We start from the raw sequence: 18727 nt of genomic DNA on the forward strand, positions 1-18727 counted from the left end.
CCATGCCCTCACCCCTCAGTACCTCTCTAAACTCCTACACCCACACACCACATCCTGAAACCTCCGGTCCTCAGACACTGGCCCGCTGTCCATTCCACAGACCAGACTCAGCACCTATGAAGACAGGGCCTTCATTGTCACAGCCCACCCCACCACCACCACCCCACCCTTTGGAACAACCTTCCCTCAGACATCCACAAATCACAAAACACAACGACAAATCACAAAACACAATGACAAATCACAAAACACAACGACAAATCACAAAACACAACAACAAATCAGAGCATTTACTTCCGGTTAAAAAGACGGAAATTGCGTTCGTCCAATCAGCGACGATCCTTGTCGACTGCAGGTACCTACCTTTTCCGTTAAAGTTAATGTCGTTGTGTTTTTTGATTTGTTTTTGTGTTTTTTGATTTGTTGCTGTGTTTTGCACTTGAGGACCACCGTATAGAACAGGTTTCCTCCACACTCACACTCCAGCACATAGTCGAGTATTCAGCTGATTTCAAAAAACACCTCCCCTTTCTCAAGGTGGAGGTTATAAATACAGCAGCAAGCTTTGTCATAGAAGCAAAAACTTAAAGTAACCATGTTTAAATGTCACTCATTAGGCAGACTGAATAAAATCCTTGAGAAAAATGTCCAACATTTTTACAAACTTCTTATTGTTTTTGATCTGATGTTTATGAAATAGTCGGGCTTTGTAAGTCCCTGTAAAAATGCAAACTGTCACTATAAAATGAACACGTGTAAATACCGGTATGATACTCACATTTTTAAGCTTGAGGGGGTGAAAACAGAACTCTCCTGAACATGGCGTCTCTCATGACAAACAATGAAAAGCCTTACACTTGTTCAGTGAGTCAACTTAATTGCACACTGACCTTTACAAAGGGTTAAAAGCCAGTGTGCAGATGGCCTAGTGGTTAGGTCACGCCCCGTGTACGGAGGCTAAAACCAGAAAATGTGCCTTTAAAGTGTAGCGAAGTCGGCTTTTAAAGTAACATCAAATAGGAAATCCAACGTGTACTCAAGCGTTGCACTTGAATAAACTTTAAGTTATGCAAAACTTTTACACATGATATGTGGTTATATTAGTGAGTAGAATATTCTACAGATACAAAGAGAGGATATACACCGTTTCTTTTACTCACTGATAATAAAGTCAGTGAACAAAAAGATCCCTGTGTATAATCACACTGACAGAGTGAGAATTCAAACACTCATTTGGATACACTGACTGCAGAGACAAGGACAGCTGTAGACTGCTTCAGTTTTATGTATTATAATGTGATGTACTATAACACCAAACGGCTGATAAACACTCTGGCTGTTTGAATTTACATACTTGTATTGTATTGTATTGCATCACCTGAGCTTATCTGTCTTGACCAGACAACTGTGAGTCCAACTGTTAGAGGGCATGTTTTACTAAGTCAACAATATAAAGTCAAACTCTTGTGTTTTATCTTCAGTGGAAAGTTGTCATTGAGTGCATTTACATGGGCTTAAGTATCCCGGTTTAAGTCTTATCACGGTTTTGGTCATATTCAGGATATGGCATTTACATGCACACAGAGAAACCTGGTTATTCATATCCCTGTATGCAGTACATGTTCAATACTCGTATTCCAGTTCCTGATTACTGCATCTTATTCACACGGATGCCTGTAGTGTTTAATTTTTACAACTCCTCTTCAATTTCGTAATTTGAGAAAAATGAGACCACTGTGACTCATTCTGGGCTCCACCTCATTTACAGCAATGAGAGTGAAAGCAAATATTAAACATGTCCTCACCTCTGACTGCTGACAGCCTGTCACTGCCACTGCAGAGGAGAAGGGAGCAATGGGTGTTGATCCGCAGTAGTGACTGGTGGGACAGTGTGGTAGTAATATTTCTAAAGTAGCCTACTGTCCAACCTGACCAGACAGTACGCGTTGGGAAGCTGGTCATGTAGTCAGTTCACCACAGACTTAAAAAGGTCAACATATAGATGCTTTCTCCATCTAAACTTCCAATTGTATATAAAAAAAATGTTGATTACCGACAGACAATTCTCAGTTTCTTCGTTGCTCCAGAATACGACGCTCTTGTTGCCACCGTCATTTTTGCTAGCTGTTAGCTGATACTTGACTCGACTGTCAGAAACCGGGGTTAAGCTTATACACGCCACAGTATCCTGTTTTCCTTCTGAGTCCTCCTAGTAGCAAAACTGTGTTTATCAAAATTGTGATAAGGGCTCATCCCAGTTCATGAAATATGATGTTTACATGCACAACACAAAAACCGGGTACTTAAAACAACCTGAATACTCAAGTCCATGTAAACGTACTCAGTAAAAACTCTTTGACGATTAAGAAAAGAAAGAAAAGAGATGGCAGTCAGTAAAAACAGAGACATTTCACTTACACCCAAAAACAACACATAATATGAAATGATGACGTCAATGATAGAATGAATGAATGAATCGCTTGACTTCACCCTTGAGCACCAGCATGAAACCAAAACAACTTGCGCTGCATTGTTGTGTTAGCATGCTATTATGCTTGTATATTCACACTGCATGTAAATTTACCCGAAATGACAACTATATCCCGAATCAAATACAAAATACCCCTCCTCATTTTTTAATCCGACCATGCCCTCACCCCTCAGTACCTCTCTAAACTCCTACACCCACACACCACATCCTGAAACCTCCGGTCCTCAGACACTGGCCCGCTGTCCATTCCACAGACCAGACTCAGCACCTATGAAGACAGGGCCTTCATTGTCACAGCCCACCCCACCACCACCACCCCACCCTTTGGAACAACCTTCCCTCAGACATCCACGATGCCCCATCTTTGAACGCATTCTAAAAACTTCTCAAACACAATCTTTTCTCCACAGCTAACAAACTCCCTCTTACACACACACACACACACACACACACTCTCTCTCCCTCTCAAACACACATACATTTAGTATCAACCGAGCCTTTCCACTCCCCAGCAACTTGCATATTTTGCATAAAACACTTCACACACTGTCTCTCCATATATCTGTATAGATATCTACTTTTGCACTATTTATAATAAACGTAAACTTTATATACTAGCTGCACTTCATAAGTACATGTTGATCAGTTGATGCTGGTCAGTGTTTAAAAACTACCTCTGCCACTCTAAATGCCACTTTAACCGTTTTGTCACTTTACCTGTTTCAGTCACTTTAAATTGTTGTTTCTGGTTGAACTGTTTTTTATAATGCGCTCCATTTTGTTTACTTAACAATTTTTAAACCCCCTTCTTGTCACTGCATTTAATCTCATTATCCGATTTCTTAATTCTCAAATGTCTTAGCATCTTAGTCCTAGAAGACTAAAGTTACATCTCAGTGTACTTTGTGTGTGGTGGAAAAGAGAATAAAGAGAACTTGTACAAAGAACAAAAACAAAACAGAGACTGGTAGCAAAAGGATGAGAGACTGATGGAGAGGCAGAGTGAAGATAGGGAAAGCGTTAAAACGAGAGACAGTGTGTGAAGTGTTTTGTAGAAAATATGCAAGTTGCTGGGGAGTGGAATGGTTCGGTTGATATTGCATGTATTTGCGTTTGAGAGGGAGTGTGTGCGTGTGTGTGTAAGAGATAAAGTGAGTGTTGAGAAAGAGAGAGAGAGAGAGAGAGAGAGAGAGTATGTGGAGGTCTCAGTTCAGTCAGTCACTGTGTGTTGAGGAGTCTGATGGTTTGGGGGAAGAAGCTGTTCCACAGTCTGGTAGTGTGGGGCCAGATGCTTTAGGGTTAGGGATACCTTTTTTTCACTTTTCCCCCCACCATGTAAAGCGTCCGTGGGTCCCTTGTAAGGCTTTATGAATTCAATATATTATTAATGATGTTGTGAACGCCTTTACCCCTAAGTTTTTAAAATTCATTGTTCACTTCATGTTCTCGCAGTCTCTTACATTGTTGGCCAAAGAGAGCACCAAACACATATCTGTTGTAAACCTGCAATGATAATAAGGTAAGGCGGGGCGATATATCAAGTTTTTAAGATATATCGATATAATTCCAAACAAGATATAGGGTAAAACAATATCGTTATTTTTCGATATAGTTTATGTAGCGTTAAAATCACGCTAAAAGTGTCTTCTGTAAAGCTGCCAGTTCACCTATTTCTCATCTTCACCCTGCTCATCCTCTCTCCCTCTCTGAGCCAAACTAAAAAAAACAGAATGAATAACAAAACACACAGCTGTGTTTATTTTGTTAAGCAGAAAAGGAACACAGTAGTACATGTTGATAATGTGCAGCTGACAGTCAATAAAATGCATATTTATATATATTGAGTATCGTCATTTAACTAAACCATATTGAGATATGAGTTTTGGTCCATATCGCCCAGCCCTATAATCAAGTATCTTACATAAAAAAGTCTGAACAAATATACAAAATGAAATGCAACGATGAAGGAGTTCTGATATGAAGTAGAGGTGAAGGAAAAAAATAGTTTAGTATCGCAATATTTTGCATGACAATATATCAATTCATGGCCGCCAAGTATTGATATTTTAATTATATTAATAGCAAATATGCTTTTTTAATTTGTAATTGCTGAAGGAACAATTCATTTTGAACCAGTTGACTGCAGTTTTAAAGACATCCCTACATGTTTGAAAACAGATTGTGAGCTGCATGCAGACTTTCACAGGGATTCACTTTTATCAGTGTTGGTCAGTCTCATCCGTCTGTGGGCTTGACTCCCATTGTGTAGAAATAAAAAGACTGAAGTCAGATGAAAAGGGTTGAGGCATTTTTCTTATTTGACAAAACAGTTCTTGATTCAGTTTGAATTTGTGGACACAATGTGAAGTTTAAAAAGTTAAATGGAATTATATATCATAATAGATTATATAGCAATTTTCAGCAAATCGCAAAATATTTAAAATCGAAATAATATCTTGACTCAAGTATCGTGATAATAATGTATTGTGGGGCCTCTGATTCTCACCCCTAATATAAGGCTTAGAAAACTTTGTGAGGCAGATTCATGAAGGTCCCCAATACATGTTTTTGCTCCACTTGACGCGCCTTCATCTTAAGGACTGAAAAATAAGTTTCAACCACCAAGTTTTTTGCAACCACAACGCCTCTATATTATAGGCTTCCTTTTCTTCATGAATACATTTCTTCATGAGACTTTGGGGAGATTAGTACAAAGATTTGGATTAGTAAACTTGAAGCTTATTAGTTTGCAGTGGATAAAGAATATTTATTCTTTCAGTAAAGGTCAGATTGTAATACTGAGGATGTTGTTCAGGTATTAAAAGTAGTTATTTTGACTATAAGTATTAAGGATGTGGACTCAATCCAAAAGTCTCCAACAGCATTAAATTTGAACCTTTAATTTTTTGGTGACAGGGCCCCACACACAGTACATGTTCATGTGACTGTTTATCAGAATGGTTAAGGGCGGGATGAGGGGAGGAAGGCTTGAGGATTTGCACAGGTGCAGAGCTTCTAGCCAATGGGGTTGTACTGATAAACAGTCGTGGTGTTGATTGGTGGATGGAGGTCCAACAGCACAGCGTGAAAACGTTTAAAATGCATCACTGTTATACCAGGAGAACAGTCACGCAGAGATGGGTGATATGAAGTGTCTCCTCCTTTTGCTGTGTGCAGGTGAGTAGTCAATTCTTTCTTTACATGTCTGCTGCTTACTTTTAAAGTTTCATCCTTTTAACTGAATCCTACAGAAACCCAAGGGACGCAGATTTAGAGGTAGGATGTTGTAAGATTTGTTTTTTTCTCAAAAGGCAAAAAAGCTCAAACAAAGCAATTCTGAAACTTTACATCATATTTTTGTGACCTTGTAGACTTTCCTGTTCTATTAAACGTGCAGTAAAAACTTTTGTGTGTCTGGTACAACAGGTCCAGCTACATGATGTATGTATAGAGAATCCATTCATTATCAACTAGAGCTGTCAGCATTAACACGTTAACCACGATCAAATAAGGTCTGAAATGAATGCATTATTTTTTATAATATTGATCACATGCAGACGGCTCAGCTGACGAGTCCAAAGTTAAACAACCTTATGACATCAAACATTTCACTTTCTGACCGTCCCTTTGGCTGTTTCTTTGTCTGTTGTTTAGTTAATGTCATTACCTACGATCGACTGGATGTTCCTTATTTAATTTCAAAATAAGAGTAGGTTTGTATTCAACAAGGAAGTAAAGCACCCCTAACTTAAGACGTACAATCATTCAAAATGAAAGCCTAACTAAAACTGTTTTTGTATGAAAAATAACTAAATAAATAATAATAATAATAAAACATATATATCAATCATTTTACAGCTCTATTATCAACCATTAATATCCATCAAAGTAACCCCAGACCAGAGGCTACTAATCTGAACATTTTGTAGACCAGGGGAACTAGATGAACAGAGATGGCTGCTGGGTAACTGAGTGAGAGAGAGAGAAGAGGTTCAACAGGTTAAAGAAAAGATTCAGAGACAGTTTCAGATAGTGCTGTGAATTATCTGTAAAACTAGTATGGCCATATAGCAGAAATAATACCTAAGAGAGCATTGACACATCCATCAGCTATGACCTGTTAATGCTTGATGTTGGGTAATATCAGCAGGAGATTTTAAGATGTCCAACATTTATTTCCAGATGCAATGCAGGTCATAAAGTAAGACGTGATGTTGAGAACTTGTGACCAAATGAAGGACAAAGAGATGATTAGCACTGTTGTATTTCAACATCTGTAGCTCCTCTATAGTTATGTACTAATGATTAGTGTTCACACAAAGTCAATGAACAATTTTCTAGAGTGAAAAATGTTTTCTGTCCAACAACTGTTGTTCCAACTCCCAGTCACCTGGTGGAGGACTTTCTCTTTCAGGTGTCACAGTGAGCTCAGATGTGGATCTGCAGAAGAGAGTTATTCGTGGTCATCCATGTGGAAATGGAGAGCGCGGGTACCATGTGATGTTAATAGTATCTGATGGGACAGATGAGTACTTATGTGGTGGCTCTCTGATCAGTGACAGCTATATTCTGACTGCAGCTCACTGCTGGATTGATGGGTGGTAAGAAACTGATGGTTTGGTTTTACAGTTACATTACATTTGTCACAAAAACAAATTGAGATGAAAGACTTCTGTTATTACAATATATCTACAGTAATAGTCATGTTCCTTTTTCTTTTTTAGGCAGATGACTGCATTTTTAAGAGTGCATCCAGGTCCACCAGATCCACCACAAGGAGTGACAATCACAGACCATCAGATCTACAATGACAGAAATGGACGCCATGACATCATGCTGCTGAAGTTACCACAACCCACTAATATTCCATATATAGCACTTCCTAACAAACAGGAATGTAGGACTCGTCATAATTTGTGAGTTGTGATCTTTCCTCTTCAGTTTAAATCTGGAGAAACTTGAAGCAATAATAACAAACCAAAACAATGTAAAATAAACAATTTCTTTATGTTTTCTTTCATTATATTTCAGACAAACTGTTCGGGTTGCCGGTTATGGACCCACAACTGTGTTTCCCAATGGGACGAAAGGTTAAAATAAATCTCATTTAAATCTTATGATCAATTATGTATTCATAAATGACTGCACAATTTAGTTTAAAGACATCTAAATATTTTATTTTAACTTGAAAGTGATTACATCAATATGTGAAACTGAATTTTTCCACTCTTTGTAAACCCAGCTAATTCATGCTCAGGTTAGTTTGGGATCGTTTTTGGTAAAGTAGAAAAAAACTCAAGTTAAAATAAAGTTTTGTTTGTTTGTGTGATGACTCAGCAATTTTCTCAACAAATTAAACAATCAAATATGTTTTAGTCTCTGTAGTAAATGCTTTCTTCCCATCCTCATCTAGGAAATGATAGACCACGGGCACTCCACTGTGGTAACATGAGCGTCGTCAACTGTCCGAACTTTGCAAACTGTGTTTTTGTGCAGACGAGCCCTGACCCATACATCCGGTCCTTGACCTATGCTCACATCTTCTGTGGACAATCTAATACTGTGGATACTGCTAAAGTGAGTCTGAAGGGCTTCTTATATTACACATTTCCTACAGTCAACACGATTTACCATTTAATACGGTTGAAGTTTTTCAATATAAGATGTTAAATTCTGTAACTAATCATATCTGTCTCACAGGGTGACTCTGGTGGAGGAGTCGTGAACAATTGCAAGATTTACGGGGTCATTTCTAACGGTGTTAATCGTGCCTGCGCTTCACCAGCTGGATTCATGGACGTCTGTGAATACAAGTCATGGATCAAACGGAAGGCGGGTATTGGTGCTTTGAACAAACTCAGAAATTTGTTTTCCTGTTTTAATTGAAATGTCCTTTTATTTAAGAGACATTGACAATCATTTAATAAAGCAGTGAGTCACTTAAAATGTTAAAAAAATTAATGTACTACTGATTTGTTTATTATTAATCCTGATTGTATTCATGTAAAGCCCATTTGAAAACAATAATAATACTAAAGCATTACTTCAGAGATCTTGAGGTATAGTCATGTTGTAGTGTTGTCAGAAGGAATAAAAACATGTCTACAATTGTGCATTTTCAAATAAAATGAGTGACTCGCAATCAAGCCATTATTGTATTTTTACTTTTGAAGACTTCGGAAGCAATATAAAATATAGCTGTTTTTATTTTTTATTATTGGCATCCAGATGATAAAAGCAGTATTATCATTCATTTTGAGTTGTGTTTCTGGCAACTGACAGGTTTTCAGCTCACATTTCCTTCCCCCTGTTCTCTCTGAATAAAACATTCTTATTTTCTTGAATGCTGTTAAAATGATGAAAGCCATATGATTTTCTAACACCTCATAAACTACAGATCACTTTTAAGAGCCTAGTGATCCTATCTCTGTGACAATGAGAATAGGTAAGTTAATGCTAAGTGAAGACGTGACCATTATCGCCGTTATCACTCATAAAGAAACTAGGCCGGAACAAGCACTTTGCATAAAGTAAATACTGTACAGCAGCATGGGTTTGGCAACAGTATCATCACATTATGAATGATTTTGTAACTCTCCCAGTTGTTTTATATACTTTAAACAAGGACGTCCAATTTCAATCAATCACTCAACTATTATTTGTATAGTGGTGAATCCTTAAAGGCAGAATGTGCGACATTTTACACATAATACAGCAGAAATCCAGTATATCCTCTGAAGATAACTCTGTGAGTCCATGATTGTCTAGAATGAGTGTGACACCCGAGTCTGTGATCTACATATCTATCAGCGTGTGTACATGGACGGGACGTCCGGCCAGCTTATCCCCTTGCGTATAAAAGTTGTTTAAGTGAGGAACTAGAGAAAACAAGAATAACATTATGTACTCACTGCTTATTTGAATGTCAGGTAAGCGTTTTAGATCATGGTCATTTCGCGTAAATTTACATGCAGTGTCAAGCTACGAGCAAACTAAAGGGGGCTACCATTAGCATGCTAACACAACAATGCAGCTCAAGTTGTTTGGGTTTCATGCTGGTGCTCACGGGCGACATCTACTGGATCAAAAAGTTGCATACTTTTCCTTTAAAAAATGTATCGTAGAACATTTTTCATAAAAGCAAATGTAGACTGTACCTTGATATATTTAGATTAACAGAGACCAGAAGTGAGTCCACCATGAGCAAGCACTATGCCAACATTTGGGAACAATGATAAGAAACATGTTCATTTAAACAGGCAGAAACCATGAGCTGAACCAGATACACATTGAATGGTCATCTGTGGCACAAGACACTGTGCCTCAAGGCTGAACCCAGCTAAACCCTTGGCCTGGCTATGGCTTAGATGATATAGGAGATTCAGAAGGAGATTCAGAAGGTGCCACGTTCTGGTCTTAAGAACAAACATTTAACTATAGACAAATATGTTCTGTTTAGAGATGTAGCGATTGCAATTTCTCTGCTCTATTCTGATTTTACCCGGTCTAATCTGCTGATACAGATGTTTTGTCTTTTAAGAACTATAATTGACAGCAAAGCTAAATCAAACAACTATTGGAACTTTTCTTTAATTATTACTAAAACATTGACTGTTAAGTAACTGTTCATCACAAATAAATCATCAAATAAACCATTTGTTACCTGCGATCTCTCTTGAATTTATACCATAAGTGGAAGTGTCTATATATTTTAAGTAAAACACGAAAAGGTATTAAATTATCTTCTAAATTAAAACATGCATTTATTATTCTGCATAAAATGTTCCCATTTTAGACAGGTTCAAACAGCCATTATTAACATTCAAAATAATTTAGTGGAATCCCCAGGATCAAAGACATTACTGGAATACACAAATGACTTTAGGCAAAATTATTTAGGTGCAAAGCACTACCGTTTCAACGCACTGCATTTTCTTCATAGTCAAAAATAACAAGTACATATATGAAAAAGCTAAATAGACTCATCCTCACATCAAGTCATCATTCACTGGTTAATGAAAGTGGGAGGTAAGCAGGGAATTTACTGGAGCTGTGACAGCACTCATGTGTAGCCCACTCATAAAATTCCATCCCAAATGTGATTATGTTTACAATAAACTATTTATAAGACAAAAACTATTTCTCTATAGAGACAAAGTCTAAGACAACATAAACAACATTACAAAACATGAGAGGCTTAGTTCTTCATTCAGTCCATTAGCAGCAGTTTGTTAACAATGTCTCCCCCTTTCTGGGAGGTTTGCTTGTATGTAGTGACTTGCTTTTGCATAGTCAATGTTGTGGATGCGGATTTCTGCTTTATGTTCAGCGTTAAGTGTTTTGAGTGGGTGTTTGGTCTGACCCACATGGGCATTTGAGTATGTAAATAACGTGTGTGGTACTGCAGTTTATGAAACAGTTTATGTTTTTACGAGTGCGTACGTGACAGAAGTGTTTAGTGTCAGATGAGTTGGAGCAGTGAGTGCAGTGGCCACACCTGTAGAACCCAGAGGGTGGGGCCGGCAACCAGGAAGGGGGGGGGGGGGGGGGGTTAATAAGGTGTAAACAAGTCTGTCCTTCAGTTACCAGGCCCTTCTGGCGATTAAAGGAAGATCAGAACATACTTGTTTAAGAGCCAGATCACTTTGTAGAATGTGCCAATGGTTTTTTACAATATTTTGCTTGCGATTTGGGAGAACTCGATGGGAAAACAGAGACAGAGTGTGTTTGGAGGAGCGCTTGGATTTAACAAGGAGGCATGCTCTATCGGAGTGCACTGCCCGCTGCCCGGATGACATATTCTTTGTACACTGATTCTGAAAGCGCTCGGCTATCTCTACCTTCCTTTCTTTCAAACTCCTTGTCTGTGCTGCAGTTTCTTTAGAAATTGTCCCGTTGTAATGTTATTAACGATTTGTTGTGGGTGGTGACTGCCCCCTCTAAAAAGTGTGTGTCTGCTTTCCGGTAAATGTTGGTATCGATTACCCCTTAATCATTTTTGGAGATGGTCAGGTCCAGAAAATTGATTTATTTGTATGAGTGAAGCAAAGGTAATGTGTGGAGTTAATTTTATCTACTAAGTCTTGTGTACTACTACTAAATGTTGTCTATGTACCTTTTCTATACTGAAATATTGGGGAGAAATGTGTGATTTGAGTTATAAATGAATTTGTTTAACGAGATCTTCATTTCTAGCCATGCATAAGAACTTCCCTATGCTCAACCCTTGTTTTTGTTAAAAATATGATCCTGCATATTGGAAGTAGTTTCTTACCAGTATTATATAATACCCTCTCTCTCACGAAGATGCATACATACACGCACACACACCTGTGTGCCCCTGTTTGCTTTGTAAATGTTTTGTTTACGGTCGATTAGCTTGTTATGGTTATTTGTTGGATTGAGTTCATTGCTCACAGTTGATGTGGCTTTATTAAATACATTCTGTTATAAATTAAAGAGCAGTTGTCAGTGATTATTGTTGCATATATACTGTATTTATAGCTGGTTGTAAGGGCTAGTGTACAGATTCATGCCTTCCATTTATCCTAAAACAGATATTTATAAACTATTAACGATATTGATATTTAGTTAACAAAATGTAACAATGCATACAATCCCAACATAATTGGTGCCCAGTGTGAGGCCTTCAATAAATTAGCATTATTGCAGTGTTTATTCACAGTAATTCAGAATTTTATTGCTGAAGCAATTCTTAAAAGATTTCTTTGAAAATCGACTTGTCATTTCATTCAAAGCAGACATCAAGCTGTGGTTAAGTTTGTGCTGTCTTGTTAATGAGTTGGTCAGTTTAATAAATTTGTTTTGTCCTCTTTGTTTGACACAACAATTCATCAACAACGTGTCAAATGATGAGTTTTTTTTCACTGTTACTTAAACTAACATGTCTCTTCAGCCAAACAGCACTGCAAAGGCAACTGCCCATCAACAGACCAGTGGGATTAAGGTCCGAAAATATGAAATACATCATTTTGAAGTTGAAATCAAAGTTCTCTGGTGATACACAATCACCAGAAAGCAGCTTTTTAGGGTTACAGAACTTCAACAAAAGGTCCCTGGCTGAGAAACTTGAGACTACACAAACTCATTAAAAGTCTTTCCAATTCAATAAAAGTCTCAGACAAATTCCATGTAGGCTGGCCACAGATAAAAGTGTGTCTGACCATAAACACTTTCTTTCAATTACTTTTCAGGAGATATAGTGCTTGCCTGAAAATGTTGAATTTATTGCAGAGGATGATTCATAAAAGGCTGAGGTATTGCAGAACGCTAGAACATCAGGATTATCATAAAATGGTGTCTGCTGATTCCAAACCAACAAAACGTCATCACTACCAAGGTATTAAAATAAGCATCAATTCAGGAACAGGCACAAGTATGTCATGCGCCAACAAGCAATGGAAGACTGAAACTGTGAAGTGTTGTGTAAATATGTCTTGTTAATAGAAAGGGTTGATTTGTGTCTTACAAATGCAAGGACATGTTGGTGTTTGCAGACTGCCAATCAAAACCTGTGTTGACAGATTTTATTAGTGCTGCATGATGCCAAACCACACTGTCATTAAACTCAGATGCTGGTGTGCCATCGGAGGGAATTAAAGCCAATGGAAAAGAGCCAGATGATAACAAGAACATGTTGTGCATTATGTTCTTGGTTCAGTTATATTATACAACTAACACACGGTACACATGCTACAAAGTTTGTTGGATTGCTACATTCAATGGAGCCATTTTATCAAGTGATGATCTCACCCTGAACTAAAATGAGAGGGACCCAGAATGGACTGTTTCAGTGTATCTTTGTACTTTAGTATTGCAAAATCTTTCTGTTTGATGCATCAATTTATTTATGAACTGCGATAATTATACTGTATGTAAAAATGACACGAGTCAAAAGTCTACATTATATAAAACAAGACAAAAGATAAACTGAGCTGATAATAAATTATTAACAGTCTTACAAAACTTCACTTTTATCAAACCATGTTATTCAATTACATTAAAGAACTGTTTTTGCTTAACAAGGGCCGTGTCTGTCCTGAAAGGAAGAATGTGCAACATTTTACACATTAATATAACAGAGTAATGACTGTCTATAATGAGTGAGAACCGCGAGTCGTGCTGGCTGTGCTGTTGTCAGGTCCGTGTTTACAACTCTACACTTCTACAATTCACTTAGCAGGTGATTTTATCCAAAGCGACGTACATCAGAGAGTACGTGCAACACAAGCAAGGATCTAGAAAAGAGGAAACAATGTCTGTAAGTGTAAACGACAGAGGCAACGCATAACAGTTGTTCTTGAGCGCTCTAATCAGTATAGAAACCATCTTAAAATCATCGTTATCAGTAGTATGAACACGCAAGGCCGTCCAGTCCATGTAAACAAGACAGCTCTGACAACAGTACAGCTGTCGGGACTCAGTCTTGTCACTCACTGTAGACAGTCATGACTCAGAAAGACAAAGGATATAAACTCCTCAAAAAAAGTTTGGAAACATTATTTTGGTCAATTATTTTGTCACTTTAATAATACTAATTGGTGTTGTATTTTATATCGTTGGAAAGCCTGATTAGTCACCTTTACAAGGAGGTATAACTTGTAAGGATCGTGCATTCGTGAATTGAGCAACACAGCTAAACGTGTGGATAGTGCCCTAAAAAAATGTGCCAAAATCCCCTGCAATGTTCTCCTGTTAGTATTCACTCCTGTTTTGAGTTGCTTGGTAGAATTGATGATTGCACTCTCCCACAGTAATACGTTTTTTTTACACTTTATTCATTTTACACTGTCAGGGACCTCAGTAGCGTGTGGATGATCCATACGAGGCCACAACAGCTTGGCCCCTCCTCCTCATGCTGGTCACCAGCCTGGTCACATTTTGCTGTGGGATGGCATCCCATTCCTCAACCAGGAGTTGTTAAAGGTCAACCAGTTTGGTTGTGTTGGTCACTCTGGCATGAACAGCATGCCCAAGATGATCCCACAAGTGCTGTCAATTAGGTGTCAGTCATACACCCGTAACTGGCACACACCTGGCAGCACTTGAAGCTCAAAACAGGAGTGAATACCAACAGAAGAACATTGCAGGGGATTATTTTTTTTTTTTTAAGATTTATTTTTGGGCTTTTTGTGCCTTTAATGGAGAGATAGGACAGTGGATAGAGCTGGAAGAGGGAGGGAGAGAGAGAGTGGGAAATGACATGCGGGAAAGGAGCCACAGGCAGGATTTGCGCGCATTAACCGCTGCGCCACCAGCGCCCCATTGCAGGGGATTTTGGCACACTTTTTTAACGCGCTACCCACACGTTTAGCTGTGTTGCACATTCCACGAATGCACGATCCTTACAAGTCAGGCTTTCCAACGATATAAAATACAACACCAATTAGTATTATTAAAGGGGCGAAATAAGTGACCGAAAAAACGTTTCCAAATTTTTTTTGAAGAGTTTACTTGATTTCTACTGTTTCGATGTGCACCACATTGCTACAGAGGTAAAAGATAGGAAGTTGTAGGGTTGTTGATGCTTCTCTGTGCAGTCATTTCAACATTGACTACAATTCTAAATACCACCATTTTGGTGTTCTGCTGATTTTTTTTGTGTGCAAAAGCACTAATTATAGATGCTTCAAGGTCATTATAAAGATTGCTATTACATATTATGTGCTCTGACGAGGTACTATTTCTGCGCAATAGTGACTTCATTACCTACATTATTAATAACACCAATAGACTTTTTTGAAGTATTTAAACATTATAATGTTGAATACACATACTATAGATTAGGGATGTAAATTAAATTAATCGTAGAATCGTGATAAATCGATTCAAAGGTGTCAAGATTCACATCGGTACTCTGCAAAATGAATCACAATAATATCGTGAGCGTCAGCAGCTGTAGAGCAGAGGCGGTTGGCAGCTGCAGAGCAAGATTTTGAAATTGAGGACGCACCACTGTCTTTTAAATCGGAGGTGTGGAATCATTTTGGCTTCCCCGAGACAGAAAAGTAAAGAGGTGAGAAGATAACAGACGAGACAAAAACTGTGTGCAAATACTGCAAGAAGACAGGGAACTACACAAATAGCACAACCAACATGATGCAGCATTTAATCGACACTACAATGAGAAGCTCCAATCACTTCCCCTTGTTGTGAGAAAAGCAACATAAAAAGGACAAACCACGCTGACAAGCGGGATTGCAGCCCCTAAAGAAATCTTTTTCAGTCACATTTTGTCTACAGTCTCATTTTGTAAAATAAATCGTGAGAGAATCGTATCATGAACCCAGTATCATGTATCGTGAGTTGAGTGAATCGTTCCATCCCTAATATAGATACATTGACATATAAAGTGTATGATAAGTGCATCTTAAAGAGCTTCAGCTCGAATCCTTATTCTGTAACAGTGATTCTGTGGGTTGAGCAAACATTTTCTCATATCTCTTTTCTTCACTGATTTCCTAGAATTGCATCTGTACTGGATTTGTATGTATGGCAGTGTGAGAGTACATGTGTCTGTGCACATTCCCTTCAAATGACAGGATCCAACAGCGCTCCAAATTAGATGCATGTTGGCCTGTCAGTCTACGTTGAGGCAGCATGACGAGACAGCACACAGACAGCGGTGAAACATGGGGCATTTTACATGCACTCAGTCCTGTATGATCTTATTAAAGTCATTGTGTCGGCTATGATAGGGGAACACAGAGCAGATGAAGGACACATGTTCCTGCACCCTGTACCTGAAGAGAACTAAGACACACACACACACACACACACACACACACACGTCAAGGAAAAAACCAAGCAAAACAAGAATGCAAACATATGCAAAAGACAGGCTTGGATTTAATACAGAAGACACACTTATATAAACGTACTAGCTGACCCATAAATATGTATCAAGACATGCATGAGGCTACATATGGAGATGAACATGCACGCACACACACACACACACACACACACATGCACACACATCAGATGTATAAAGCCAGCTGACCCATGAGAGAGAGAGGCTGCACAGGGACAAAGATCTACCAGCCTGCCTCTAAGTCATAAATTAGCCACAGAGTCATGAGTTTGAACTTTAAATGGCCTCACACCCTCCGTCTCTCCCATTTACAGACATTTGACATGGGAATACGGTTACATAATTTCAAACAGAATACTAGAAAATAAACACAAGTGGTAAATAGAGCTACAGCTACAGAGCTGACTCTCAGAGAAAAGAGACAAACAGTTTGTGATTTTTTGCAGGGGTTCTGATTTGAGATAGTTTTTTTTTTTTAAAGGTAATTCAACTTAACAGGCTGAAGACTGATGAGTCAGTTTTGAGCAAACCCTAAACAAGATGGAGTTTACTTTCTTACCACAGCTATATCCCTGACCACAGCTATATAAAAACATCATTAAAATCCTGTAATAAAATGTTGTGTCCATGCACATTTATTCATTTAACTGTTAATTCAATTCTTCATTTAATGGCCTCATGTATCTCAGAGTTTTCTCTACATCTCAATTACACAAACTGTCAAACAGTGAAAAGATTTCCATTCGGCTTATTTCAGAGGGGAGTTACAAAGTTAGATGAAATGGATAGCTGAGCGTCTAAACATTTATGCAGAGGATTTTTCACCCTGACAAGCAAACTAAGAATATGAATACCAAACCTAAATCATTGATTTTTTTTTTAATTTAAAAGCGATTCTGCCTACTGTAATTCATCAACATAGGAGATGCAACACATAATACCTCTAAGCTATGGCAGGTTCTGCAAAAACAATTGCGGCTGACCGATATGAGATTTTTGGGGGTGATATTGATATTAGGAAGAGAAAAAATCAGATATAGAAAAGTCGGCAAATTTCTATCGTTGATCTCCTGTATGTTGTATCTCTATATCAAGATTCATATAGATATACACATGTATTGTGTTGATCTATCAAGTGCAGTTATCAAACACTTGTGGAAAAGATATACAGCATAAGGAAGACAAGATGGTCACTCCACTGGAAATTGACACTCTGGACAGTGATGATGCTTGTTGTAATCCATATAGCGCCCTCTGATGGTGAAAGAGAAACTGCTAGTGCATTACAGTGAAACTCAATTGAGATGGTTTTGACTGGTGAATTCATCTAGTAATATCAGCTCATATCTGGGATAAAATGAGCAGATAACAATAATCACTTGATATGATACTTGATATTAATATTAAGATATTAGATATTAATAGGTTGGGCTCTAGAACCTAATGGATTATGTTTCTATCTGAGCAAAGTGCAGTACAGTACAAAGATACTGAGAAACCATGAATCTGACTGTGAAATGAAACAGAATTTTTCTGCTCAGAAATTTTTTCAGCACAATGAAACATGTCCCTCAAGAGGACCTAAAAATTGCCCTCTTTAGTTTCCACCCTCTCCTCCACAGACTCTAGAGGGTCTGGGAGTTTGGTTGGGGGAAGGATTTTGGCCCTGTCTGTTCCTGAGGAGGTAATTGATACCCATACTAAACCCCCTAATCCAGTTGATTGGACTGAACATCTGTTGAGGGTGTGTGTGAATGTGTATACGTATGAGAGAATTGGGTGCTTCTCACGCAGGAGAGTGAGGAAGAGATGGAGAGAAACTTTAATTCCCTATTAGATTGGTGTGGATGAGGCACAAAGAGGGGAAGAAACAGAGAAGGACAACAGGGAGAGAGGAGTGATGAAGATTAATAACTAAGGGATCCAGTCGAGGGTAAACCCCTAAATCAGTTTACCTACTTTTTTTATTTGCTGAATAGGATTTACTTGCCTTACTGGGCCGGCATTAATCTCTATTATATCAAATTTGTAGTATATATCATAGTATTGCACATTATAAGATGACTCTATATTTTAAGGGGATGATAAGAAATGGATTGCACTTTGGAAAATCTACTTGACTTTTGTTTAAAAGTGTGGCTCTGACAGCTTAAGGTCAAAATATACCAGAATGTTTATTCTCTGGGTGGAAAAATGTTAAATTGTACTTAAATGAAGAGAGACGAGGAGTGAGAAAAGGAAACTGAGGAGGACTAGATGCCAGAGGACTCAAAATGAAGACCAAAGGCAAACAAGATATTGCACTCTGAAAGAAGATATACTATTAAGTATTGGATGATATAAGGGTTTCAGTACTGGGTTTTAATCAGAGTAGAAGCTAGTCCTATTCTTGAAATTTACCT

General features: G+C 38.1%; 2 protein-coding genes across 2 annotated transcripts in view; one reads left to right on the plus strand and one right to left on the minus strand.

The window, feature by feature from the left end:
* Window positions 1-18727, minus strand: part of LOC132958345 (inactive N-acetylated-alpha-linked acidic dipeptidase-like protein 2) — a 479226-nt gene that overhangs the window by 118034 nt on the left and 342465 nt on the right. The window lies entirely within an intron of this gene.
* LOC132958405 (trypsin I-P1-like) lies at window positions 5623-8637 on the plus strand. Its single transcript, XM_061031208.1, has 6 exons — window positions 5623-5668; window positions 6906-7092; window positions 7216-7407; window positions 7523-7581; window positions 7905-8068; window positions 8192-8637. The coding sequence occupies exons 1-6, from the start codon at window positions 5629-5631 to the stop codon at window positions 8375-8377; spliced, it is 828 nt and encodes a 275-aa protein (XP_060887191.1). The 5' UTR covers window positions 5623-5628; the 3' UTR covers window positions 8378-8637.

The sequence above is a fragment of the Labrus mixtus genome, chromosome 3 (assembly GCF_963584025.1).
Source record: "Labrus mixtus chromosome 3, fLabMix1.1, whole genome shotgun sequence".
NCBI lineage: Eukaryota > Metazoa > Chordata > Actinopteri > Labriformes > Labridae > Labrus > Labrus mixtus.

Coding starts and splice junctions, on each gene's coding strand:
- LOC132958405 (XM_061031208.1), top strand. CDS start 5,629: ATGGGTGATATGAAGTGTCTCCTCCTTTTGCTGTGTGCAG. Junction 5,669..6,905: donor CCTCCTTTTGCTGTGTGCAG/GTGAGTAGTCAA, acceptor TTTCTCTTTCAG/GTGTCACAGTGAGCTCAGAT. Junction 7,093..7,215: donor CACTGCTGGATTGATGGGTG/GTAAGAAACTGA, acceptor TTTCTTTTTTAG/GCAGATGACTGCATTTTTAA.